Here is a 27,968-nt window from a genome sequence, read left to right on the forward strand (position 1 = left end):
GCCTTTGTATCCGGCACAGCCGCCCGCCCAGTTCTCCGCGCGGGATAGGTACTCAGTTGCCAAAGAGAGGGAAAACACTGACAAGGAATGCGTTGCTCAGAAAAGCATTCAGTTTCGTCTCCCATTTTTGCTAATTTCCTCCTTCTTTCATTTAAATCAAAGGATTTTGTTTCCAGAAACTTCACTTAGCTTTTTTTTTTCCTCTCTCTCTGCCTCTATTTCTCACTACAATTCCTCTCTTGGTCCTTCAGAGAGGATGGCACTTATCTTTAGGCCTCTCTGCTTTTAAGAGGAACAAACATCCGCAGAGGCGGAAAAAAGAAGAAGCAAAAGAAGCAGAAGCGGAGGCAGCACGTCGTCCGGGTTCTCACAGCCCAGGGACTGCCTCAGGCCTTGCTGTTTGAATAACCTCTGGGTGTCCAACCCACCCCCTCTGCTCGAGTTTGAACTCCAGAACAAATATTTGTCCCATGTTTGAGCAAAGTTTGAGAGCTTTCTTCCTCTTTTTTCTACTTTTTAAAAACGAACTGTACTCCTCTGCTGTTCCTTTGAACTCGGTTCGGTGAGAGGGGAATTCTCCCCAGACCCTGCCCTGGAGCCCTTGGCCAAGCTGCCCGGCAAGATGCAATGGCTCACGAGCTTTCTCGTCTGGTTCTTTCTTTCTGAGGCACAAGCCTTCGAAATCCCCACCAGTGGACTCCCAGAAGTAAGTACTTGCCGAAGCCTCCTTGCTCTTGCCTATACCGCTGCTCAGGAACCAGCCTGTTGCCGTAGCTATTCAAGGACTGTATTCGGGGGGGAAAGAAAATTTATGATAAACTCATCTGAGTAGAAGTATTCACTGTTGTAATTACTGGACTGTGTATTTACTTTTTAAAGCATTAACAGTTTCAAATGAGATGAATGCAATCAAGCTCAATGTGCTGGCCCCATCGTGTAGCATTTATGGAGTACAGCTGCCCACTTCTCATCTAAAAAAAATGGGAATAATAATTGACCTAACTCAAAGGTTATTTGAGAATTAAATGACATATGTAAATTATCAGGCCCAGGGCAAACACCAGAAAGCACCTAATAATTATTAGCTATGATGATAATGTTGATGATGATAATGATGATGATGACATGTCATTATCACTCATACAGAGAATAAGAAAAGTCATTATCAAAGCACTATTGTTTTATATACCTAAGTGGACAATGATTTCTGTAATAAGAGCATGTTAAATGTTTCTGTTAAAGGGGAAGGTGGCAAGTGGGCTGGTGGAGTGCAGGAATTATTCCCAGAGCTCAAGGTCTCCACTTTGGTCCTTTGGCCATCCCTACATAAGGAAAACCTTGGACTGAGTCATTTTGAAAGTCATGCAAAAGCTATTTTTATGCCAGAAAGCAATGTGTATTATGGGAATATCCTGGGAGATGCAGCAGATTGTAATACTTGAAGAGTGGATTACCTACAAAAAAAAAAAAAATGCCAAAAAACAGGATAGCCTATTTGCAGGGAGGAGAGGATGGATCACTCTGTCTGCTTAGAAACTTCCATATTTCCCAACACTTTAAAAAACACCGGAGTGTACTGGAAGCCACCGGAATTAAAGCCAACACATCCAAATTTGTTGGTGTTTTTCCTATCACTTCTTACTGGTATTACTTTTATATTGACATTCTTAATCCAGTGGATAATGGTTCACATTTATCCAGGCAGACACTGTTGATGCCCCTAACATCTACCCACTACTTCCCCCAGACACACACCTGAACCGTGGATTACTTTTACCCCTACCTTACGTCACATCATCTTTTGGCAAACTCATAAATTAATTTCTTCCACTTAATAACTAGCAAACATATTAAAGAAATATTCATGTAAAAATGTGAGACTGCCCAGAGGTATAGGAAATAAGACAAAATAATATAATGAATACTTTTATGCCTATCACCAGCTGCTTATTTTGCTCTCAATTTTTTTTATTAATAGAAATAAACATCTTAAATTATTTTTTAAGTTTGCAGAATATGAAGACCTTGTGGAACTGGCTCCAGGCAGATTTCAATTTGTGCCCGAGAACCGGAGGCATCAGGTACAGTAAGCCTTAAGTTCCAAAAGGGAAAAATAAATAAAAGAAACCATGACTGAAGAAATAGGAGAAGGATTAAGATACTTTTTGCTAGATGTTCTCAAGAGCTCATGGGTTTTTTAAGCAGAAAGAAGCCCAATGGTTTTACACGTAAGTAGAAGCATTTTCAAGGTAAAAATCAAGAGAGACTTCTATGCAGCTATCCCTGAGCCCCCGAACCATAATGGCCACCTTAGTCCCTTGAAGGATATACAGCTATGTGTTTTCTTTAAACTTGAAGATTATGGGATGATTTTACTGCCTGATAAGGAAGAACTTCCTCTTAGGGGGTATTTCCCATCCCAGTGGTGGCAGGTATGTCCCACTTGCAGCCACACATTCTCTTTCCTCTGGTCACTGCTCTCTTGGGGTGTAGCTCAGAGAGCATGGGAGTGGCTCAGAGAACTGGCCACACTGCGGGCTGCACTCTGGAGGCAGCATAGACAAGATCCTCTCCCTCGTGGGGGGGGAGTTCTCCAGGAGCCCAGGAAGGGTTTGGCTTCTTCCCCAAAGAGCCTACATGCTGAGAAAGGTATTTATGGAAAAACCCTAAGCTGACCAGTGACTTATTTTGTATGGGTATGAATTTTTTACTTTCCAGAAGTCCAGGTTTTTTGTAGACCAATAATATTAAAACCCAATAGGCAAGCCCTCATGTCAGGGTCTTCATCTACACACAAGAGAGAACACTTAGTCATTGAAAATTTCACTTGAAAAGTCTAAAAGGAGGCAACTGTTGACTCATTATGTCATGTAATACCTCTTAAAACCTCATTTCACCCCAAATCAGGTAAGCTAAGCTTATATCCAACACCTGAATTATTACTATAAACTTCACCAGACATGAAATATTCACCCATCACTCTAAAGCCACTCAGCTTTCCATGCCCACAGGACAATCTTTCCTGTGGATAATTCCCTAGCAGAGCGGTTAGGGTACAGAGTTTCCACATGCCAGTCACCATGCTTAGCTCCACCAAGGAGAAAACACATCAAAATCCCGACTCCCATGTAGCTTAGTCTAATGGAGGAGACAGACACGTATTCCCACTATCTTCCTTTGAAGAAGAGCTATGCTGCTATGAAACACTTAGTAAAGGAAGCTTACCTGGTCTGGGGATGAGAGAGGGTCAGAGAGAACTTCACTGAGAAAATTCTGCCTGAGCTGAGATCTGAAGGAGGAATAGGAGTTAGTGACATTGAGGGAGGGGACAGAGGTGACCTGGAAGGGGGAGCAGACAATGGGGATGGCATGTCCAGAGCCCCATGGTAGAAAAACAAAAACAAAAAAAGCACCCAAACAACCATCCAATTGAATAAAAAATCAATCATACAAATAGGATGAAGGTGATATATGCTACTCAGCATGAGTTTGGTTAGATATTTTCATTTAAAAACATTTGTTTTAGCATTATGTAAATAATGATGGGCATGCAACCCAAAGGGGGCTGAGAAATTTGTTCAGAGAAACACACCAGTGGAAAATAGTATCCCAGAATGTTTGATATTTATGTCTTGGCTCCAATGAATAGATTACAGCTCAGGATTGCAGAAAGAATTTTTTTTTTTTTTTTACTGAGAGAAAGCAGTTTTTGCCCTCAAGGTAATAAGTAACACACTTTTGAAGAATGATTATCTAACTTCCTTTCACAGAGAAGTGTTTCTGGAGAATCTGGAGAAACCATGGTAAGTTTACTTTGATTTTGTTAAATATTGATACCTGAATGATTTTTCTGTTACCTATTATCTAGAAATCAGTACTGTTACCTCCTTTGTCTCCATCACCGAGAGCATTTACCTGACTTTCGAAATACCCCCTTGCCCAATTCTGTTTGGAAGTGTGTCTAAAACTCAGCATGAAAGAGAACGTGTACAAGCAACCAGAAGAGGTGTTACCAAGAGTTGCAAATGCCCTTTCTCTTCATTTTCTTAAGTTTTGCCAACATAGATTTCATCCAAGCATATATATTTATTCCAGCTTAACAGTTTTTATTTCAAATATGACATCTCACAGCTCTGGAGGTAAAAGAGTGTGGGAAAGGAACTCGTAAAAATGAAATGACTTGATTCCCTGAGATGTTCAAGGTCGTGTTTCCCATGGCAAGAAAATGTCAAAAGGAAGTGGTTTGTGTTGGCTTCCTGCTCTGAACTGACAGAAATTGTGGCAAGCACAGGTTTAAGGAGTAGGAAGGACAAATAACAGCCTGGGTTTTATCTTAGCTGGAGGTGAGCTGGATATTGAGTTGAAAGGTTTCATCTTGAATGAGAAAGTTTGAGGGATGACACCTAGTATTGAATTAAGCAAATCCTTTTGAAGGAAAAAGGCAAAATCCAATGGAGTTACATTGCCATAGTCCTGAAGCAGCTTGCAATTCTCAGGCACCTCCTAAAAGCGATGTGTTTGTAATCCCTTGCCTTGAGCATGCTCATAAACTGTAGCCTTTTTTACATTGGGGCTGCCTTAATTGAGTAGAGAAGGCCTGGCAAAGGGGGTCCAGAGTGCTGGACCAATAATTGCATCAAAATGATATTTTTCTTGTCCTTCTATTCAATTTGTTACTCACACCTATCAGTGTTCTCACCTATCAGTGTCTTTCCTTGGGGAAGGAGAAGAAGACTGGGAGAAGATTAAATTGTAATAGATAAAATCAAAGAAGATAGATAGCAGTATGGAGACCGTGTGTCTTCCACCTCACCATATCCCTGGCTGCACCCCCCTCTGGAGGTGCAGCCAGGGTCCCCTTCCTACCCTGCAATCCCGTCTCCTTTCTTTCATTATGGCCCTGCATTTGAAGTTATTTCTAGGACTTTTCCAATCTGATCTTGCTTCCCACAACCATTTTCTACTTGTGTTCTACCTTTAAAAATCATTATTAATAGATGTATAAACCTGAAAGGCATGTCAAGATATCTCAAAATAAAGGCAGACTTCTGCCTGGGGGGTATTTCAAGTTAGGAGAATGCTTAATAATACCCACCTGAGATATACGCTTAATAATGCCTTAGGCTTGTTCATAATAAGATGTACTACTCTTAGCATCGAATCCATAGTGAAGTTCTGTATAATTTTTTTCTGAGTATAGCTATGCTTCCTTGTCAACAGGAAGATGTTGATCAAGTAACTCTTTATAGCTACAAAGTCCAATCCACTATTACTTCTCGTATGGCCAACACCATGATCCAGACCAAAGTGGTGAACAACTCCCCACAGCCTCAGGATGTTGTGTTTGATGTTCAGATTCCCAAAGGAGCCTTCATTTCCAACTTCTCCATGTGAGTAATTCCTATGTAAGCAGAAATTGGATATGCTCTACTCACAGAATCATAGTTAGAATGGGCTTTAATGGTCAACTGCTCCAGTGGTTCTCACTCTGAGAGTTTTGGACCCACTGGATGTCAAGGGTCATTGTGGAGTGGGCCCCAATAATTTGTTTCTGTTAAAAATATCAGAATTTGTGAAGAATTTGCTTTTCATTTCTAATAAGTTAAAACAAATTTAAGCTATCTCTATAGTAACAACCTCTCACTTTACTTGCATTTTAATGTACTCTCTTGCGGGGGGGCAGGGGGGAGGGAGGGGAGATAAATATAAGAAATTGCTCTGGCTTCCAGGAAACCATATATGAGTGTGTGCATAGCGGTTCAGTATCATCTGTCTTGTTTCTCTATGGGGAAAAAATATAAGAACCACTGATTAAGTCCAATCATCAGTCCAGTGATTGAATTCCACTATTATATCCCTGAAAAGTGGATTATCCAGGTTTGACTTAAATATCTCTTTAATAATAAACTTGCTACTTCCCAGGGCAATCCACTGTATAGTTGATAGGTCTGTTAGAATTATTTCTTATACTTAATTGAAATCTGTTCCATTTTCTACCCCGTAACTCAAGTTCTACTCACAATTTTTAAAAAATTTTCTACAAAATACATAATGAAGAGTTCTAGAAGGACATGACATACTGTCTGAAATTGGCTTCAGAATAATCAAGATGAAGAGAGTGGGGGTTCAGACAATTGAAATTGTCTGAAATACTGATAATGGTGTAGTTCAGTGATGGATCCATGGAGTTGCTTATATTATTCTTTTTATTCTTTGTATGTTTGGAGATTTCTGCAACAACAACAAAAATGTTTAACCACTACAATACCTTTCAAACAGTGAAGGCCATTACTTTGTCCCACTTGGCAGCTTCATTTATCAAGGCTAAATGTTCCCTGTTCCTTCAAGTGACGGGTGTCTTTCTATCCCCTGACCATTTGGGTGGCCATCACCAGCATGTGCGCCACTTGGCTAATGTCCTTCTCCAGTTGCCTAGAAGAGAGACGATGCTCCGCATACAGTCTGGCTGTTTTTTATTAAGGCATTAGATTGAGTTACTTCTCGTCCGCTTTTGTCTCTCTTACACCAATATGATCAATTATAACTGTGAAATAAAATAAAGGATTCAAATACCATGCATGTTAACTTCTAAAAACTGCAGAGCCAATTAACTATATTTTCTAAACAAAACAAAGTAGGTAAAAAAAAAGGCAGTATTTGACTTTGAATAGGTATCCTTTGAATTGGCTTAGAAATTTATTTTTAAAACATTTTAGTAAGCTTTTTGTAGAAAGCAAATGTAGAATGAAAAGTTTTTATGTAGGAATATTATGCAATACTGTGTTTGAAAATTTATATTTAAAACTATTTAAATATAGTTTTAGTTTTAAACCACAAATCCAGAACTCATTCTAAGTATATCTTCTTTTTATTTTCCTCTATTCTCTCCATTTTTCATATTTCATTTCATAGAAGATTTGAGGTAATGAAAGACAGAATTATGTATATACATTTATTTGGTCTCCCTCTACACAGGGCTGAATTTATAAGACCAGAGGAAATAGTTGCTTGTATCACTACAATTTAATAGGAGTTGTGCAGACCTCCATATGCAAAATATTTCTTCTGCCTTTTTTATCAAGGTTCCAAATATTCTACCAATAGAAATGATTTACTTTTGTCTTTAAAACTTTTTGGTCTTTGAACCTTAGAATGACTGATAGAAATAGTGCTAACCTGGCACATGGGGTGTAGTTCTAGCTCAGTCACTAACCAACTGTGTGACCTTGAACAAGTCACTTATCCCCTTGGCTCTGATTTCTCTCATCTAAAAAGGCAAACATAGAGGTGTGTCTCAATAAGCATGCTATTGGTGCTTGGGGCAGGACAATTTTTAGCAAAACTGCCCTACACACTGCAGAATATCTAGCATTCTTGGTGCCCTCCTATCATGCCAGTAATACTTTCAGTGATCAGAACAACCAAAAACATTTCCACACATTTCTAAGTTCCTTCTTGGGAAGAGATACTGCCCATTTGAGTGCCATAAGCCCCCTTTTCATTCCTAAAACTCTGTAATTCAACTGCTCTAACCTGTCATTTCTTAGTATGGATTACAGAACAGCCAGCTAAAATTCAGGTAGATAGAGATGGAGATGTAAAGAGAGGATAGAGGTCCCCAAGGGAGATGTTAGAAGGGTAAGCACAAACTTTGCAAAAGGGTTCATTCACCAGCAGCTTTCTCCAGCTTTCTTTATTCTCTGCCACCCTGGTAGGAGAGCAAAATGCCCGCAAGCTATGGCAGACCCTTAACTCATGGAAGATTGATCTTATGAACCAAATGTAAGCCAGATAACTTGTGACTTATCAGTTACCTCTTCTGAGCACATTGGGGATTCAAAAGGGACGCCCAAAGCAACCTCAGTGCCCATCCATAGACGAGTGGATAACGAAAGTGTAGTACATATAAGCGATGGAATATTACTCAGCCATAAAAAAGAATGAAATCTTACATTTTGCAACAACATGGATGAACCTAGAGAGTATTATGCTAAGTGAAATCAGACAGAGAAAAACAAATATGATTTTACTTACATGTGGAATCTAAAGAGCAAAATAAATGAACAAACGAAATTATAACAGACTCATAGATGTAGAGAGAAGACTGATGATTGCCAGAGGGGAGGGGGTTTAGGGGCCTGGGCGAAAAAGGTGAAGGAATTGAGAAGTACAAATTGGTAGCTATAAAAGAGTCATGGAAGGTAAAGTACAGCATAGGGAATATAGTCAACGATATTGTAATATCTATATATGGTGCCAGGTGGGTACTAGACTTATAGGGGGATCACTTCATAAATTATATAAATATTTCATCACTAAAAATTATATAAATGATATAAATGTATGCCAGAAACTATTATAAAATATTATTGAGTGTCAACTATTGAAAAGAAGTTTTAAATTTTTTAAAAGGTTACCCAATAAGAACAATACCTTATCTGCAGGGTAAAATTTGAAAATAAAGGAACATTTTTAACACAAGCAACAGTAGTAAGGGAAAGCTTTTAGGATGATGGGAGCCTACATGTCCCTCTTAAATCACACTATCAGATGAAGACACTCCTGTGTATGAAATATGCAAATGTCTCTCTTCTTTTTTTTTCTAGGTGCAAAATGATCGTTGCCCCCATTCAGTAAATCCACCTGGTTGGCATGTTTGCTTGTTGTTTTTGTTAGTTTTGCTATTTTTGTTTGCTTTATATTCAGACCAACTGGTGGCTTTCTGTCATTTTCTAGGAGTGTAGACGGCACTACATTCACTAGTTCCATTAAGGAGAAAACCGTGGGTAGAGCCCTCTACTCACAGGCAAGAGCGAAAGACAAAAGCACCGGATTGGTGAGGTAAGGCCCGCGCCCTCATCCCACTGCTGTCTCCCCAGTCCCTTCCTCAAGAGCACACAGCCTTGTAGTCAGCTGGTGGAGTTAAGTGCTCCAGTTTCTATTCCCTAAGGCCTCTCTGCAGCAACTGAGCTATCCTTACACAGCTTGCAGTTGGATGTTCTGTAGATAATGTTGATTTGCTAAAAAAGTATGTAGAGCAAGCATGTCAAACTCAAAGGCTAACATGGGCCAAATAAACAAGGTTTAAGTTTATGTGGGCCACAAAAAAAGCAAAAGCTTCAATTTTCATAGAAACGTAGGTTTATTTCGATAGAGACATGCTGAATACAAAGGGCTGAAATAAATGAGTAATCATTAACATAAAATAATAGACCATTTTATTAAAAATTAATATATTTTCTTGAACATTAACTTACCAGACACTGAATAACAGCACAAATTAATAAGTGTAACGCAAATAAACCTATTTTTCTTGTTCTCCGAAAGCGAAATATTTCCTGTTGCGCACACCAAACAAGTAAGTCCAAGACTAATGATGTGGCAATTGGCTGCTAACATATTCGTTGCTAGTATTAGTGGAGAGAAATGGTGTGCCTGCGCATAAGGCACGTAAGGGAAATGAATGCAACACGATTATAGTAATCAGTCATTAGCAAACGTTGTAGTTCATTATTAATAATTATGTATAACAGGATACTGTAAAAATTTTACAAAATTTTTATTAAAATGTTCCTTGCATACCGTTATATTGGCTGGGCCACAAAAATATTCGTTGTGGGCTGCATGCGACCCACCGACCATGAGTTTGACATGCTTGGTATAGAGAAACTACAGAAGTTCTGGTGATCTGATAAGAACACTTACCATGTAGAATTGACCCTTGAACAACACAACTTAAACTTCTTGGATGCACTTACACCAGGATTTTTTTAAAAATAGACACAGCCTTCCCTTTGCATTCACAGATTCAACCAACCTAGAGTAGAAATAATATTTTTGCATTCCCAACTGAGGATTCCCCAAAATACTGTTTTCCATGCACAGTTGGTTGAATCTGTGGTTGCAAAACCCATGGATAGGAAGGGTTGACTGTAGAGTCAAAAGTCACATGCTGATTTTCTACTACACTGTAGTCAGTACTCCTAACCCCCTGCATTGTTCAAGGGTCAATTGTATTAGGAAATAAAGGTTTGGAATTTGTTTTAATGATTTATTCTGCCTTATTTTTATGGAGTAAGGCTTTTACCTTCAAAAGGGGAGCCTCTCAAGCCAGAAACGTCAAAGGAATTTTCAACCAGTCACTTCTCACACTGCTTATCTAATCTGCCAGATCCTGCCACCCACTTTTCCTTCATCTCCTCCACCTCTTCTACATCCCCGAATTTACCTTTACTTAAAATTATTTTAATTTCATTCTTCCTTTATTCATTCAATGAAAGTTCATTGAGTTCTGTACCCAGTTCTGTCAAAGGCGACAACACCACAGCAAACACTGCAGCTAGCGGGGGAGACAGCCAAGGAACCTATAATATAGAGGTGGCTTTCATATATATAATATATATAATTTTAAGGGATTATTACATACTAGTGACCCGGTGCACGAAATCCATGCACATTAAAAGGGGATTAATTAGAGGAAATAATTTAATATTGCTATTTGCCCTTTCTCCATAATAGAAGTGTCAGAGATGAAAGAAAGTTAGTAAAATGTATATGAAAACCTTCCTCCAGTCAGAGTCTGAGGCACACCACGGGACCCAGAGTCAAGTCCCCGCCCACCCACATGCACCTCCCACATGAGACCCAGACCCGGCCGCCCCTCCCCCACCACTGGGCTAGATCCAGACTTGGCCAGTCCCACCCTTATCAAGCCCTGCCAGGCAGGGGGTGTAGCCTCAGGTCCCCTGGCCCAGCCCCAGAATGGGGGGCGTGGCCTGAGATCCCTTTAAAGCCCCACTGGGTGGGGGGGGGCGCGCAGCCTCAGGTCCCCCGTCAAGCCCCGCTGGGCGGGGGCACGGCCTGAGTTCCCCTGACCCAGCACTGGGGGTGCACCTTGTGGTCCCCTGTCAAGCCCCACCAGGCAGGGGGGTGCAGTCTGAGGTCCCCTGGCCTGGTGCCGGGGTGGGGGGGAACGGCCTGAGGTCCCCTGTCAAGCCCCACCGGGCAGGGGGGTGCAATCTGAGGTCCCTGGCCTGGTGCCGGGGTGGGGGGGCACGGCCTGAAGTCCCCTGTCAAGCCCCACCTAGTGGGGGGCGTGGCCTGAGGTCCCCCAGCCTGGCGCTGGGGCAGGGGGAGCAGCCTGAGGTCCCCTAGCCCAGTATGGGAAGCACACCTTGAGGTCCCCCATCGAGCTCTGCCGGGTGAGGGGCGTGGCCTTAGGTCCCCGGACCTGGCACTGGGGTGGGGGGTGCGGCCTAAGGTCCCCCAACCTGACGCCAGGGCGGGGGGGCGCGACCTGAGGTCCCCTGTCAAGCCCTGCCGGGTGGGGGGCACAGCCTGAGGTACCCTGTCAGGCCACATGGGGGCGGGGGAGGGCGTAGCCTCAGGTCCCTGCTGATTGCTCGTTAAGGCTCCTTATGGGAACTTGGCCTCAGCTGTGGGTGCAGCCATTTTGTGATGGAGTGATGGTCAATTAGCATATTCTTTCTTTATTAGATAGGGTAATATATAATGAAGTAAGTGCTCATGTAGAGAGGGTACAAAACCTTATGGGAGCTCAAGTGTACAATTCTGTCTGGGAGTCCAGAAAAATAATCACAGAGGACCTGATGTTTGAACTGAACATAATTAGATTGTAAAAATTTATCCAGATAGAGAAAGGAGAGAAGAAATTCCAAGCAGAGGGAACATCTCCAGCATTGATCCAGGTTGATCGGGTTCTTTTATCTTTAGGATATCATTTTGCCATCTTTATCCATCACTTTGACCATATCGTCCACTCACTTGTTATTATTCACTCCACAAATATTTATTAGCAACAGAAATTCTCCTAGGTTCTGCAGGTACAACAGACCATAGAGCTCACATTCTAGTTCACTCCCCAGATAATAAGGCCTGTGGTCACATGCTGATGAGGTGTGCACCAAGCTATGCTCATCTTTTTCTTCAGCCACCTGGTATCCCAAGCTGACTTCCCACAGTACTTCCCCGATCCCCAATGGGCTCATTATCACAATCTCACCTTGCTTGGTCAGTTAACTTTTTAAAAATATTAATTATGTATCCTAATGCTCAAATTACCCTCATTTGATAATTTCTCTTTAAAACCATAAACACTTCAAGACCAATGATGGCATTGGGCTTGATATGTACATGACTAAGTAAGGCCTTATGCTGGAAATACATATTCAATTTGATGAAATAATAGATGTCTTCTTTCTGAAGTCTTTCAGAATTAAAGAATTCCTAGAATGAGACTCCAGTGCAGCAGAGGAAACGGGTGCTCTCCTTTGAGCTATCTAAACTTCAGTGTGAGGCTCGGCCCTACAATTGACTACCTGTGTAGTCTTCAGCAGGTTACCAATTCTCTATTGGCCGCATGTGTTACTGTCTGATAAATAAGGGTACTGATACCCAGCTTGCAGAGCGGCTTTGCAAGCTGTGATGACATGTGTCAAGTTTCTGGCACAGAATAGGCATCAGTAACTGGGAGCTTTTTGCAAATGACCCTCAAATCTGTAAGAAGCTCTGGAAGAAAAGATCAGGTGAGAGAGGAGACTAAAAGTGTTCATGAAAATCAACTTATATGTAGGTTTTAATATACTATTCATTTTCATGAACAATTGAGCCATCCAACTACCCTCTGCCTAGATTCTGGGTCTTGCGCTTGGTCATGCATGTGATAACTTACATCAGGGGCTCACATCTTCAGGAGCAGGGTTCTTGATATGGAGAACTTTAAAACCGAAGTCAACATCCGACCTGGAGCAAAGGTGCAGTTTGAACTTCATTACCAGGAAGTGATGTGGAGGAAGCTGGGGTCCTATGAACACAGGCTTCATCTGCATCCAGGACGACTGGCCAAACACTTGGAGGTAAGTGTGGATTTGCAGGGTGTGCAGTGACGTCATCCTCTATGGTTCTGTTGTTCACCACCCTTTATGGTGTTTGATGCCACTCAACTCTGCTAGACAGTTTGGTGTACTGAAAAGGTTATGAGTTTGGAGTCTAGCAGGCCACTTCCTTATTTATTTCAATGTCAACTTGATTTCTTATTAGCTATGTCAGTTTCCTAGCACTGCTGTAACAAATTACCACACCTGGGGGCTTAAAACCACAGAAATTTATTCTCTCACAGTTCTGGAGAACAGAAATCTGAAATCAAGCTGTTGGCGGGGCAGCACTCCCACAGGCTCTAGGAGAGAGTCTATTCTTTGCTTTTTTCCCGGGTCTGGCAGCTGCTGGCATTGTTTGACATCTGGCCTCATGGCCACATCACTCCAATCATCACCTCCTCTGCATGTCCCAATCTCACTCTGCCTTTTCTCTTATAAAAACAATTGTCATTGGATTTAGGAACCACTGCATAGTACAGGATGATTTCACCTCAAGATTCTTGCTCCAGCTGGTTGCTCAGTGGTTAGAGTACCAGCCTGTGACTGAAGGATGGCAAGTTCAATTCCAGTCAAGAGCACATACCTCGGTTTCAGGCTCAATCCTTGGCCCCAGACACAACCAGTTGATGGATCTTTTGATGTTTCCCTCTCTGTGTCTCTCCCCCTCCCTTCCATTCTCCCAAAAAAAAAATCAATGGAAAAATATCCTTGGGTAAGGATTAACAACAATAACAACAAAAGATTTTTAGCTGCATCTGTTACCTTTTTCCAAATGAGGTAACATCCACAAGTTCCAGGGACTTGATGTAAACATATATTTTGGGGGACTGTCATTCAACCCACTATTGTGGCCTTCTGACATGGGACAAGTTATCCTGAGTGTCCATGTTTTCATATGTGAAAAGGTTACTATCACATATTTTTTCATAAGGCTAAAGAACAGTATGACAATGTCTACTTAAAAGCTGGAGCTGGCAGAAGCCATTGGAAGTCAAGAAGCAGTGAACAAAGCCTGAGGAACTCGGCTCTGGGTTTGAAGTGTGGCTCAGCCACTCACTAGCTAGGTCACTCTGAATCTCTTTTTCTTCATTTGCAAAACGAGAAATAAAAAGTAAGAACAATAACAGATAATAATAACATCGGTGAGAGTTAAATGAGCTTATACATGTGAATTGCTCAGCAAAGCACTTAAAGTATATATAGAGAAATAGCAGCTATGACTATGGTTTTGCCAAGGATCATCAAGAGGGATTCCTCCATACTATTAGCCCTGCTCAAAACAAGAAGACAGAAAAGGAATAAAAAGCCCAGGATGTGAGGGAAATTATCTATTATTGACAGATCTACAGAGTAAATGCAGAATCATTTAACAATGGCTTCCCTTCCATTTATTTCTTGTCCTAATAACATGCATTCTCTAATAAACAGAATAGAATAGAGTAGAATAGAATAGAATAGAATAGAATAGAATAGAATAGAATAGAATAGAATTAATCCCAGAGAAATGAAGCAATAGAAGGTGAGCACCCAGTTGCCTGAAGGGACTTCAGCCTCTCTGGTAAAATGCATTATATCCCAGAGAATTTAAAGAACATGCAGAAGTGATCATGGGACTACGCTGGGTCGTCTTTGGGAAAACTTGGAGAAAACCAGCAGAGGACTTAGCAATTGTACTTCAAGCACAAAAAACCTTGAAAGATATTTTCATGCATTGAATAATTTTCTTTGCCATCTCTAGGTAGATGTGTGGATTATTGAACCTCAGGGATTGAAATTTCTTCATGTTCCTGACACATCCGATGGCCATTTCGATGGTGTGCCAGTCATATCTAAAAGAGACCAGAAGGTAATCACAAGCACTGCGTGTTTCAGAGAGTCCAAGTGGCCTCCAGACATGGGTTCTGCCTTCCTCATGTGCCCTGGGGAATAGAAAAGCAGTCAGGTGTTGAGCTGAGGTGTTGAGCAGTGATCCAGAGCAAAATCTAGGGTCTTCCACAGGATATTAAAAACAACAACTCCCAATTGTTTCATTGCATTTTGGCCAGTGACAGTCCTTTTGGAGTCTCATTTCCCCCAAGTCATCTTGACTGGTAACTAAAAGACAGCTTTCACATAACATATGGTGGATTTACATTAATCCCAGCAAGAGATATTCAGCTTAATGGCCAATAATAAACAACTATGGAGGAGTTAAATTCCTCTAAGAACCCCTCAGAATTAGAGCTGGTAGCTATTTCTTCCATGGGGGAATGGATGGATTCTTCGAATCTCTTCAAGAAGGCAAGAGGGGAAGGAGGCTGCGGGGTGGGGGGCGGGGGGGAGAGCGGGAAGAGATTAACCAAAGAACATATATGCATATATGCATAGCCCATAAATGAAGACAATAGTGTGGTGAAGGCCTGGGGTGGAGTAGAGGCTGGGTGGAGGGTAGGGAGAGGGGGAGAATGGGGGACATCTGCAATACTGTCAACAATTTTAAAAATTAATTACATTTTTAAAAGGCCTGAAAATCGAGGATTATCCATTGCATTACAGGTGTGCTGACCCCTTCCATTTCCCCAAATGTGGGAAACTCGACTGCATAATTTGTGGTAATGGAGGACTGTGTTCACACTCTCCCTAACCTAAAAAAAAAAAAAAAAAAAGGCCTGAAAACCTGGTCAACCGGCTGCCCGAGACTCCCTTCACATGCACTGTCACTGTCCCTTCCATCAGTAACAGTACTATGATGCTGCTGGGCTGCAGAGTGTCCATTGGGCCTCTTTACCTGCGGGCCCAAGAAGGTGCAGCTGTCAACCTCTGGCCTGCAGAGGAATGTGGATTGAGATCTGGCTCTGACATGACTGTTCTTTCTAGGCCCATGTGTCCTTCAAGCCCACAGTAGCACAACAAAGAAAATGCTCTAACTGCTCTGAGACTGCAGTGGACGGAGAGCTGGTGGTGGTGTATGACGTGAACAGAGAGGAGAATGCCGGGAAACTTGAGGTGGGTGAAAACAGACTCTAGGAGAGCCACCGCACTGAGGCCAAAGAAGAATCTCTTGCTGAACAAACTCCCTGGCCTCTGGGTAGCTGCTAGCTGCCAAGGCAAATGTCAGAGCTGCAGAGAAGGGACTAAAATCATATCTAAGCATTATCTCTTCACATCAAGAAACCTGAATAAAGGGTCATTGGGTCTCATGTCCTTGTCCCAGAAAGGTACTTTTAGGCCTCACATGAAGAATAATAGAAAATAGCCAAAACCGGTTTGTCTCAATGGATAGATCGTCGGCCTGCGGACTCAAGGGTCCCAGGTTCGATTCCGGTCAAGGGCATGTACCTTGGTTGCGGGCACATCCCCAGTAGGGGGTGTGCAGGAGGCAGCTGATCGATGTTTCTCTCTCATCGATGTTTCTAACTCTCTATCCCTCTCTCTTCCTCTCTGTAAAAAATCAATAAAATATATTTAAAAAAAAAAGAATAATAGAAAGTAACGAAATGGGGATTTTGCATAAACTTGCAAGGCTCTTTGCAACTAGACTATCAAAGTGTTAACGGGAAAAAAACAAAAAAAAACCTTTGAAACCTGTAAAGAATTTTAGTGAGTTTATTTGAGCCAAACTGTCGACATATGACGGGAAGCAGAACCTCAATGAATTGAGATAATGCTCCAAAGAATGGTGGGTTACATCTGTATTTATACATTGCCATCAAAGGAGGGACATAGATGGGTTACATGAAATTCATTGGTGACCGATTAAGGAGGTGGGATAAAGTCAAACGGTGGGAAACCCCTGGGATTGGATAAAAAGTAAAATGATGGACACATACTTAGGTGGGTACAGGAACAATTAACATGATAATGAAGGAATTTGAGGCATCTGTCCTGGCGCCCACCACATTTGGTTGTGCCCCAGGGGCTTCAGCAAAAGAGGAAGCTACAAGCTACCCAGACATCTCACAGATATGTTATCTTAGAGGCAAAAAGGCAAATGGGCTCAGGAAAGATCTAAGTTGATCTTTGTCAGGGAAAATATCAGCCTAGGAATGACTGCCCACTATAACCTGTTTGTAGTTAAATATTTAATTTTCAGACCATCTTTTGTGGTTATTTTAGGTCTCTGAGTTCTCAAGACTGCTACACAGGCCTCCCCTGAGCTTGTCAGGTCAGCAGGTGGCTTCTTTCGTTCACAAAAGAAAGCCCGGAGTTCATGGGCTGGGAGGAAGGCACAACCAAAGCCTAGAGAAAGATCTGGGCCAGTGGTGAAGTCCAGGATCAATGAAAATTTTCCTTTTCCTTTTGTCATGTCTTAGGTGTGTGTTTGTATTTCCCTTGTGCTAAAGTATAGCCCTTGGAGAGTATCCAAAACTTGTGCTTCTCCAGGAACAGGGAGGTAGGAAGTATCCACAGCTACACACCCTGCAGGGAAACCTGTACGATTCTTGTAGAAGTAACCAGTGGGCAGCAGAAAGAGAATGAGGGGAACCAATCTTTACAGCCTGCAGCAGAAGACTAAGAGGTAATCAGGCATCCAGCCAGAGTGGCCTCCCATTCACCTCAAGAACAATCTAAACTCCCTAGAGTGCCCATAAAGATCCTTTCAGATCTGCCCTGCTGACCATCCACCCTAACTCCCTAGATGCTTGAATTCTGTGGCCCCATTTTGCTGAACCACTTACAGAGCCCGAAGGTGCCTATTCACTCAGAGTCACTGAGTGAACTGTCTGGAACTCTCCACTACAACCCTACCCACCCCAATGCTGGCAGGCTAACTCCAAACTCACCCTCAAGTCCAGTGTAGATGCCATGTCCTTGGGAAAGACTCCCCTTTCTGAATTAGATGCTTCTCCACTGGGCATTCTTGGAACCTTTATTTTTCTGATGGTAGCACTTAATACCCTGAGCTGAAGACTGCCTCTTCACTTCTCTGGTTCCTCCACTGGCCTGTGAGCTCAGGAGGACAGAGGCTCTGTCATTCACTGTTGGCTAGCAGGGTGCCTGGAGCAGAGGCTATCAACGAAGACTAGGTGGAGTGGAGGAGAGTAGAGAGGAGAGAGAAGTGAAACACCCTGGGGAGGTAACCTGCTAAGAGGGCTTGGACCTTCACAGGAAAGGAAGGAGGGAACAGGAAGAAGGGAGAGACAGATGGACACCAAGCTGCCACCTCTGTTCTCTTCTTGACAACTGTCATGCGTCCTGCTCACCATGACTCACCTCTCCTCTCATCCCCAGATCCCCATCTTCCTACATTCCAAACATTGATAATGGTTTGGCCCACAAATATGTTCTGTTTTTCAGGTATTTAATGGATATTTTGTCCACTTTTTTGCTCCTGAAAACATGGACCCAATTCCCAAAAACATCCTCTTTGTCATTGATGTCAGCGGCTCAATGTGGGGAGTAAAAATGAAACAAGTAAGTACCTCTTGTTGGCTTGGTACCTGGGACTCTCTACCTTCTTTGAACCCCCAACCCCCACCCTGCAACAACACAATCATCCAATGCACCTTACCCCCAGGGCTTGTCTTAGATGGCTTGGGCTGCCATAAGAAAGTGCCACAGACTGGATGGCTTGTGAATAACAGAAATTTATCTCAGAACTCACCTTTTTGAAACATTTTATCTCAGTATAACCACTTCTCCCTGATAACACTTTTGCCTTATAGTCTTCTGGTTCCTCTGCATAACATTTTACTTTAATATCTTGCCATTGTTCATGAATTACTTTGAAATCATTCTGTGCATATCTTCTCTAATTATACTGTCATGCTTTGAGGGAGGCCACCTGTCTCATGTCTTCCTATTTGGAGCTCAAGGTAGGCTTATTTAGCATTAAATGGGGTAGATATAATTCTAAAGAACAAACAAGGACATTTCTTATTTTATTCATCAATCCATTCATCTAAACAAGTTGAACAGCTTACTATCTATTCATTCATTCATTCAATAACCATTTCTGACCATCTAAGTGTTCACTACTCTTCTGGCATCCAAAAGAAGGGAAATTCATGCCCATCCCCCCGCCCCCCTCCCACCCGCCCCCCCCACCCTGTGCTCATACTCCAACACCAGGTTTCTCAACAATGGCATTATTGACACTTTGGACTGGATAATTCTTTGTTGGTAGGGCCACCCTGTACATTGCAGGATGTTTAGCATCCAGGGCCTCTGCCCACTAATTGCCAGTAGCACCAACCCCTCAGCTATGACAATCAACATGTCTTCTTAAATTGCCAAGTGTCCCCTGGTGGGGAAATTCCCCTCAGTTGAGATCTACTGCCCTAACATAGCAATTTACTCATTGCTTCCTTCCTTCCTCCATTCATTTAATAAATATTAATTAAGCACCCAATACGTGTCAGGCACTTAGTTCATCAGTAACAGAATCAACCAGAAACATTTTTAAGAAATTATCCCTACCCTCCTGGAGCTTACAGAACTTACATTCTGGAGGAAGAGGGGTAGAGAAAAAGCAATAAACATAATAAGTACATTTAAAAGTATTTTCAATGGTGTTGTTGTGGGGGGGCAGGGGGAAGCTTCTTTTTTTTTTTTTTAAGAGTGTATTAGGAATCAGGAGTGTGATTTGCAGGGAGGTTTTGGTGGTTTGAAGAGAAAGATGAGAAGCAGCAGTTTAAGAGAGTGGGTGAGTCGATGGACTTGTGAAATACATTTGATTTTCAGGCACCACTAAGGCGGAACCTGAAGTTTGTGATCCTTTGAAACAAAATAAGTCAGTAAAAGTTTAAGTCTCAAAATGCAGACGACCCATGCTCAGCATAAGCGAGAGGTAGGTCTGTGTTGAGTGAGGTGGATGTAAGAGGTTTTCTGTAAGAATTATAGCTTGAGTCAGTACTTGAAAGATGACTAGGATGGATTCTTGGTCTTCCCTCTCTTCCCAGGCTCAGAGCTTATTTAATGAGACCCTTCTCCTCTCTCTCTTGAAATAGACAGTGGAAGCAATGAAAACCATATTGGATGACCTGAGAACTGATGACCAATTCTCTGTGGTTGATTTCAACCATAACGTGCGAACCTGGAGAAATGATTTGGTCTCAGCTACTACGACACAAGTTGCAGATGCCAAGAAGTATATTGAGAAAATCCAGCCCAATGGAGGTGAGTGGGTTTAGCCTGAAGCCCAGTGAGAAACATCCATAGGATTTGAATCTTGATTCACTGAAGAAATATTATTTCCTACAAGTGTTCTTTGCCCCATCTGCAATGGTCTGTCTTAAATAATGCATTTGTTATTAAATGATGAATACTAAGTTCATTGCAAAAGTACAATACGTAACCCATCCCACACAAGTTTTTAGTTATTCTAACCTTCCTCAGAAAGGAGTGTCAGTAAATGACATTTGCCTTCTCATTACTTGCAAAGCGTAAAATGTAACTGCCTAGGGAGGAGTGTTCAAGTCTATCAGCAAGACTGGTTTAGGTACCTTCAATTTTATGTTTAACAAAATGACAGACTGCTTTGAAAGGGCTGACTCATCTCTAAGGAAGTAGTTTACACTACAAAGGGAATATTTCACTCCACAGGGGGTTCTTGACCTGCCTGGGCAAAATTGGTGTCACTTGGAAAGCAATCAAATGATTTGGGTACTGAATAAATTACTCTTGAGTAATTACCAGACAGATGAACCTGAACCCAAGATGTGATTGTTTCTGTTCAACGAAAGAGTATATAACAGAACAAGCACATTCTATTACTTTATCAGGCACCAATATCAACGAGGCGCTCCTGCGGGCCATCTTCATCTTGAATGAAGCCAATAACTTGGGAATGCTGGACCCCAACTCAGTCTCTCTGATCATTTTGGTTTCTGATGGCGATCCAACAGTAGGCAAGTAGCACTTCAATTTTCTAGTACAAATATTTTTACTGCCATTTCTTGGGAATGTGATTCATTTACAGTGGGGAATCTAATGGCATTTAGATTTTAAACTGACTTTCTAAATGATTTTAAACTCATGCTTCTATTAAAAAAAAAAAAAAAAGACTTCTTTTGACCCTGAAACACTCATCCTGTTTAGACCAGTGCCCAGACATTTTTCAGTGATGTCCTTGAATGCCTTGGTGTCACCTCTACAATGTGGAGAAACTTTCATTTTCATTGGAATCGTGTGCTATGACGATTGCTAATACATACTAGTGAATTGCATTTATTTCCTCAACTTAAGGTATGGGAGATGGTGAATGGGCATATGTGTGGTGAGGACTGATCCAGGTCTCCAATTGTATCTCTGGCGTCCTCAGTAATGTGTTTTTATTGTTCTCACACTTCCCCCAGCCCCTCACTGCAACCAGAGAAATTACTTCTGTCCAATACATCCTGTTGACCATTTTTCTTATTCACAAAATAGCTCAACACCTCCCTGCTTCTATCATGTATTTTTATTTGTTTTGTCTCTTTACACTGACAAATATAAGGAAGAGTGAATGCTTAATTGTGTTGCTGTTATGTGGACAAGGACTGTACCTAACCTATTCACGACAGCTCAGTGGGAGGAAAACTGGTGACACAATCATGACGATGGCATCCTGAGCTTTAGAAAGACAAAGAGCAACCATTTTATTAATGGTGAAACTAGAATGGCAGTTGTTATGTATTTGTTGCAGATTCATTGTTTTTTCCCCCCACCTTGGATCAGATTACTTGAAAATTGAACTTTAGAATAAAATCATAAGGAAGAAAAGGCAATAAAGTAAAAAATTAAGTCAGTTTCTCACTCCTGTCCCTCAACCTTCTAATTCCTGTCCCCAGAGGCAGCCACTCATTACCAATTTCTTGTGTATCTTTCCAGAGATATCCTATGCAAGTCTGCATACTACATATACATACATATACACATGTACTAGTATTTGAATACATGCACACATCTATACATACACACATGTATGCATATATAAAATACATCCTACATATTATCAATTATTATGGTTTTCCCCTTTAAAATGTGTCTTTGAGATTATTCAAAATAAATATATAGTTGCCTGGTTCTTTTTAATAACTATATAGTATTTCACGATTTGAATATGCCATCATTTTTAAAAAATATGTTTTTATTGATTTTGAAAGAGAGAGGAAGGGAGAGGAACAGGGAGATAGAAACATTGATAGGCTGCCTCCTGCACACCCCCTACCAGAGATCAAGCCCACAACCTGGGCATGTGCCCTGACCGGGAATCAAACCGGTGACCTCTTGGTTCATGGGTTGACACTCAACCACTGAGCCACACAGGCCAAGGGAATGTACTATAATTTAACCAATCTCCCTATTGGTGTATATTTGTTTCAAATATGTGGCTATTTCCAATTATGTTACTACTAGAGGCTCGGTGCATGAAATTCGTGCAGTTAGGGGGGGTCCCTCAGGCTGGCCTGCGCCCTCTCGCAGTCTGGGGAGCCCTCAGGGGATGTCCAAGCGGGCCAAAGCAGGCAATTGGACATCTTTAGCACTGCTGCGGAGGTGGGAGAGGCTCCTGCCACCACCGCTGTGCTCGCCATCCATGAGCCCGGCTCACGGCTTCTGGCTGAGCGGCGCTCCCCCTGTGGGAGTGCACTGACCACCAGGGGGCAGCTCCCGCATTGAGTGTCTGCCCCCTGGTGGTCAGTGCACTTCATAGTGACCGGTTGTTCTGCCGTTCAGTCAATTTTCATATTAGCCTTTTATTATATAGGATGTACCATTGCCCATACTTCATTTCAATATGTATGAATACATCTGTAAGAAAAATTCCTAGTAATTGAGTCACTGGATCAAAGAGTGAGTTTTTAATTTTGACAAATTTTGTTAAATTGCTCTCCATGGATTTTCCAAAAACTGTATAACATTGCCTCCTCATTTTTCTTCTTTCTGTCATCATCAACTTTAGGTGAACTAAAGTTGTCAAAAATTCAGAAAAATGTAAAGCAGAACATACGAGACAACATATCCTTGTTCAGTTTGGGGATAGGGTTTGATGTTGATTATGATTTTCTGAAGAGACTGTCCAATGACAACCGAGGAATTGCTCAAAGGATTTATGGAAACCAGGACACATCTTTACAGCTCAAGGTAACATTTTTTTCTGTTCTTTTCTTTTCTGTTCACTCAAAAATCATTCAATTAGCAATATATGATACCTAAAAGAAGATGGCCAAATTTAAGTGAAAATTGTCATAATTTCAGCTATGGTTGGTTGCAAGAATAAAGCAAGTGTTCATGCCTTTCTCAGGCACTCTGTTCTACTTGTACACCTGCATTAACAGTGAGATGCGAGGCAGTAATGCGATGGTCACTTCCCTACTTCCTGAACAAGTTTTCTGAGGCACCATCAGAGCTTCTTATGGCTTTACAGTCCCACCAAGCAGTTCGTCCTCTTTATCACCATGACCATGTGTTTCCTTTAAAGTACATTGGCATCTTGGATATCAACTTTTTATAATGCAACACAGATCAAGCTGTAGCCTATAAGTTTCCTTAAATATAAAGAATATGAATTACTTTGACTAAATGAACAAGAAAAAGATGTAGGAGAAGAACATATTTCACCCCCCTCTCTGTCAGTGCCAGTTAGCATCTATCAATGGTGGGCACCGTATTTAAACTTGGGGACAGATAGGGATAAGTTCTACTTTGGGGAATATCAACCTAGCTGGCTTTTCTGATTCTGAGTGTTCATTAGCTATTCATGCTGGTCATGATAAGAAAAAAATGCTGGGCTCTTATTAAGTCAATTGTAATATTCTTCTCTATGTCTCAGTTCATCTGATAATTATGAGAATTTTTCTTGTCCCATAGTTTTCCACAAAGATCCTGTGAGAATAAGAGATATCTGTTAAGCATTTGAAGAATCTCAGAGAAAAATGTTTTAGACCTATAAAGTGGCATGAAAAAATGATTTCTCTCTCTCTCTCTCTCTCTCTCTCTCTCTCTCTCTCTCTCTCTCTCTCTCTCTTTTTATGAATTATAGAAATTCTACAACCAGGTCTCTACTCCATTGCTCCGGAATGTTCAGTTCAACTATCCCCATACGTCAGTCACGGATGTCACTCAAAACAGTTTCCATAACTATTTTGGAGGCTCAGAGATTGTGGTGGCAGGAAAATTTGACCCTGCAAAATCAGAGCAATTACAGAGCATTATCACAGCAACTTCGGTACTTCGGCTTATCTGCTTATTCTAAAAATACTAACTGGTCCCCTGGATACAACCCATCTTGTGTATTAATAGGCTAACACTGCATTCCAAGAACCATGTATGTAGAATGAAAGCAATAGTGAAAGGAAAGACATGAGATTATCTATGCCATCTTCCCAACTATTGTGTAAATCCTTACCTTTTTCACCCCAGACTAATTGGAAACTCCGGAAGTATATACTTAACTTCCTTCTTTGTATTCTTTTTAATTATTTTACATTTCCCATAAAGTTGGAGAGTACCCTGGTTCACTCACAGTAGGTAGGTATGGAAAACTGTGAATTGATTAACTATAATTCTGCTCCCCTTGTGTCTTTGAACTGAACCCTGCATCATCCAGGCCAGCACAGAGTTAGTCTTGGAGACCCTGGCCCAAATGGATGACTTGGAGGATTTTCTATCAAAAGACAAGCATGCAGATCCTGATTTCACCAGGAAATTGTGGGCCTATCTGACAATCAACCAACTCCTGGCTGAGCGGTAAGAAGTACATACACCACAGGGATTTGCAAAACTGGATGATTTGTCTTGAGATTTGGAGGTAATACACAAAAAGATTAGAACCAAGAAATGCAGCAAATTAGTATAAGGTTTAGATGATTAATTTCCACAGGTTCCAAGCACTTCAACTAAAGCTGAGTCACCCTTATTTTCTTTTGTTTTGAGGTTTAGCATGCATAGAGTAAAGTGTGTGAAGTGCACTGATCTTAAGTGAAGACTTTAATGAATTTTTATATTCATTATCCATGTACCGTATTTTCCGGCGTATAAGACGACTTTTTAACCCAGGAAAATCTTCTATACGCCCAGTCATCTTATACGCCGGAAAATACGGTAATCAGCACCCAGATCCGGGAATAGAAGACTTTTTTCATCTCTGAAGTTTCCCTTGTTCTTCCAACTCAACCCCCTCCACCACCTCCAGCAGAAATCATTGTTCAGCCCTGGCCGGGTGGCACAGTTAGTTGGAGTGTCATCCTGTACACCAAAAGGTTGCAGCTTCAATTCCCAGTCAGGGAACATACCTAGGTTGTGGGTTCAATCCCTAGTCAGGGCAAATAGGAGGTAACTAATCAATGTTTCTCTCTCACATTTATCTATCTATTTATCCTCTCTCTCTCTCTCTCTCTCTCTCTCTCTCTCTCTCTCTATCTCCTCTCTCTCTAAAATCAATAAGCATATCCTTGGGTGAGGATTTTTTTTAAAAAAAGAAATCACTGTCCAGATTGTGTCACCATCAATTACTTTTGTCTGTGACTGAATGGGTTATTGTCCAAAGAGAAATCAACAATTATGTGATTACTAGAGGCCCAGTGCACGAAATCGTACATGGGTGGGGTCCCTCAGCCTGGCCAGTGATGGGGGTCGGGGAGGCGGGAGCGCACTAACCACCAGGGGGGCAGCTCCTGTGTTGAGCATCTGCCCCCTGGTGGTCAGTGCATGTCATAGCGACCAGTTGGTTGACCGATCATAACGGTCACTTAGGCTTTTATATATATATATATATATATATATATATATATATATATATATATATGATCTCATATAAGGAAGGGCTCCCTAATAGTCATCTGTTTCATCCCTGGCTTCTCCGCTGACCTGCACTGAAACTCTCCAATATAGAAACCATATTTCTAGAGTAATGGGTGGTTCTTTGGCCACCTGCTCCAGGGTTACATACAGGTGCTGGCTAAAACGATCACTCCTGAGGCCACTCCACCTGCTCTGTCAGATTCTCAGGGAGATGGAACAGATCATCTGAACTGGGTTGGAGAAAATGAATATAACTAACTACTCACAGAGAAAATCCATGATGTCAATAAGATTATAAAACAGACACATGGCTGTAAGCTGTTGCTTTAAAGTGAGCAAGAAATATTTCTGTCCCTTTATAGAAGCATACTGGATACATTTAAAGGTAGGTAGTAAATTGCTGCAAAAGTTAAATACTGATTTTCAAAAAACAATCCCTGTGAAACAGACCAGTGCTTGCTGGAGGGTGGGTGGGAATGAATAGGTAAAGCACAGAGATTTTTAGGGCAGTGAAGCTACTCTGTATGATCCTATCATGTTGGATACATGTCATGCATTTGTCCAAATCCATAGAATGTGCAACCCTAATGTCAACTGTGGACCCTGCATGATAGTGATGTGTCAGTGTAGGTTTATTGATTATAACACATGTGCTTATGTTGGGGATGTTAATAATGGGGGTAAATCTCTGTACTTTCCACTCAGTTTTTCTGTGAACCTAAAATTGCTCTTAAAAATATCATGTCTATTAAAAAAATTCCTTAGGACTGCATGACTAGATAAAACACTAAGTTAGTTCTCTTTTTCCTTGTGGTCCCCAGGGTCCTGGTTGGACACTGGAAGTGATGGAGTTGTGGGCGTTTCACTCAGCCTTAAATAAAGTGACGCTCTATAATATCTCTATTTCTTGAATACAGAAGCCTGGCTCCTACCGCTGCTGTCAAAAGGAAAATTACAAAAACAATCTTGCAGATGTCACTGGAACATCACATAGTGACCCCACTCACGGCCATGGTGATTGAGAATGAAGCCGGGAATGAGCGCATGCTGGCCGACTCCCCTCCACAAGACCATTCTTGCTGCTCAGGTCAGTGTTTCAGTCCGGTGGAGAAACATTAAGGGTCAGCTGTCATAGGCTTACTAAAGGTCCTCGGACCTCTGCCCCTCACCCACTCCCAGTCCACCTCTAGCTCCCAGGCCTATGTGTGTATCTCCTCCCTCCTCCCCCGGCTGAGCTCTTCCTGCCAATTTACTTTAAGGATCATTTATTGCCTTGATCTTCAAACATTTTTGCTCACATGTTTTCCAAAGGAATTTTAAAAACTTATGTACCCCTTCATAAGTTTTAAAAAAATCAACATTAAAATTTATTTTACCTTATTTAAGTACTTGCAATGAATTTAATGTCTGGCATATTGTAAAGGTTGAACTTTTAAAATGAAACAGTGGTATAACTCTTTTAAGTGTAGCCAATGAAATTGAATATCTGATTTGATACTTACCATCATCCTCAAAAAAATACATGAACAAATTCTATTATCATTATTATAAATTTTATAATATTCTTTTTTTCTAATGAAACTTATATTTCCATTCCACTTCTCTGGCAGAATCATATCCTAACATATTTTTATGCTTGAAAGTCCTTTATTGATAATCCTTTTCCTCTGCAAGGGAAATATGTATGCAAATTTAAATCTTTTCAATTTCTTGTGACCATAAGATTCTGAATGTTCAGAGTTATCTTCTGGATTGAATTTTATGAAAATTACTATGAGTAGACAATTCATCAAAATAATATAAATATATTTTAAATTTTGATATACATAGAATGTCCTATTTTCTTGAAAAATCATCTTTTAATGTGGCTGACTATATTTTTCATGTATATACTAGGGACCCGTTGCAGGAATATTTCCTGCAAGACTTCTGGTGGGCTTCCCTCCCGCCCCCCCACCTCTCCCGCTGTAGCGGGTGGGGCGGGGTGGGCCGAACGGGCGGGGCGCCTCCCGCCCGCCTCGCCCACCCAACCCAGCCCACCTCGCCCCACACTCCCGACCCTCTGTGCCCGCTGACACAGCTGCCTCTGTGGCCGTGCGCTGCTGCCGCCTCTGATCACCCCAACCTGCCACACACGCTGCTGCTGCCTCCTCGGCCCCTCACGCTGCTGCTGCGCGCCCCACCCGCCCCACCATGCACCACCCGCAGCCACCACCACCTCCAAGGCCACCACGGCCTTGCACACCACCCACCACGCCCCGCCTGCCGCCTCCACTGCGTGCCCTGCCCACCGCCGCCGCCGCTACCACTGTGGCTGCATCGCCGCTGCTCACACTGCCCGCCACCGCCTCAGAGGCAACCATGGCCGCG

The 27,968-nt window shown here is 41.8% G+C and overlaps 1 protein-coding gene across 1 annotated transcript in view; it reads left to right on the forward strand.

Moving 5' to 3' along the window:
• Positions 1 to 535: 535 nt before the first annotated feature.
• ITIH2 (inter-alpha-trypsin inhibitor heavy chain 2) overlaps positions 536 to 27,968 on the forward strand; it is a gene marked incomplete at its 3' end in the record, with an annotated part of 37,338 nt that continues 9,905 nt past the window's right edge. Inside the window, exons 1-15 of the mRNA XM_079778986.1 lie at positions 536 to 706; positions 2,007 to 2,081; positions 3,771 to 3,803; positions 5,221 to 5,390; positions 8,737 to 8,841; positions 12,713 to 12,875; positions 14,635 to 14,742; positions 15,753 to 15,881; positions 18,174 to 18,290; positions 19,826 to 19,994; positions 20,600 to 20,725; positions 22,759 to 22,940; positions 23,839 to 24,024; positions 24,406 to 24,545; positions 26,516 to 26,685. Coding sequence (XP_079635112.1) covers positions 623 to 706; positions 2,007 to 2,081; positions 3,771 to 3,803; positions 5,221 to 5,390; positions 8,737 to 8,841; positions 12,713 to 12,875; positions 14,635 to 14,742; positions 15,753 to 15,881; positions 18,174 to 18,290; positions 19,826 to 19,994; positions 20,600 to 20,725; positions 22,759 to 22,940; positions 23,839 to 24,024; positions 24,406 to 24,545; positions 26,516 to 26,685 — 1,957 coding nt within the window. The 5' untranslated portion in view covers positions 536 to 622. The remainder of the gene's footprint in view (positions 707 to 2,006; positions 2,082 to 3,770; positions 3,804 to 5,220; positions 5,391 to 8,736; positions 8,842 to 12,712; positions 12,876 to 14,634; positions 14,743 to 15,752; positions 15,882 to 18,173; positions 18,291 to 19,825; positions 19,995 to 20,599; positions 20,726 to 22,758; positions 22,941 to 23,838; positions 24,025 to 24,405; positions 24,546 to 26,515; positions 26,686 to 27,968) is intronic.

Source organism: Cnephaeus nilssonii (assembly GCF_951640355.1).
Source record: "Cnephaeus nilssonii genome assembly, chromosome: 1".
NCBI classification, from domain to species: Eukaryota; Metazoa; Chordata; class Mammalia; order Chiroptera; family Vespertilionidae; genus Cnephaeus; species Cnephaeus nilssonii.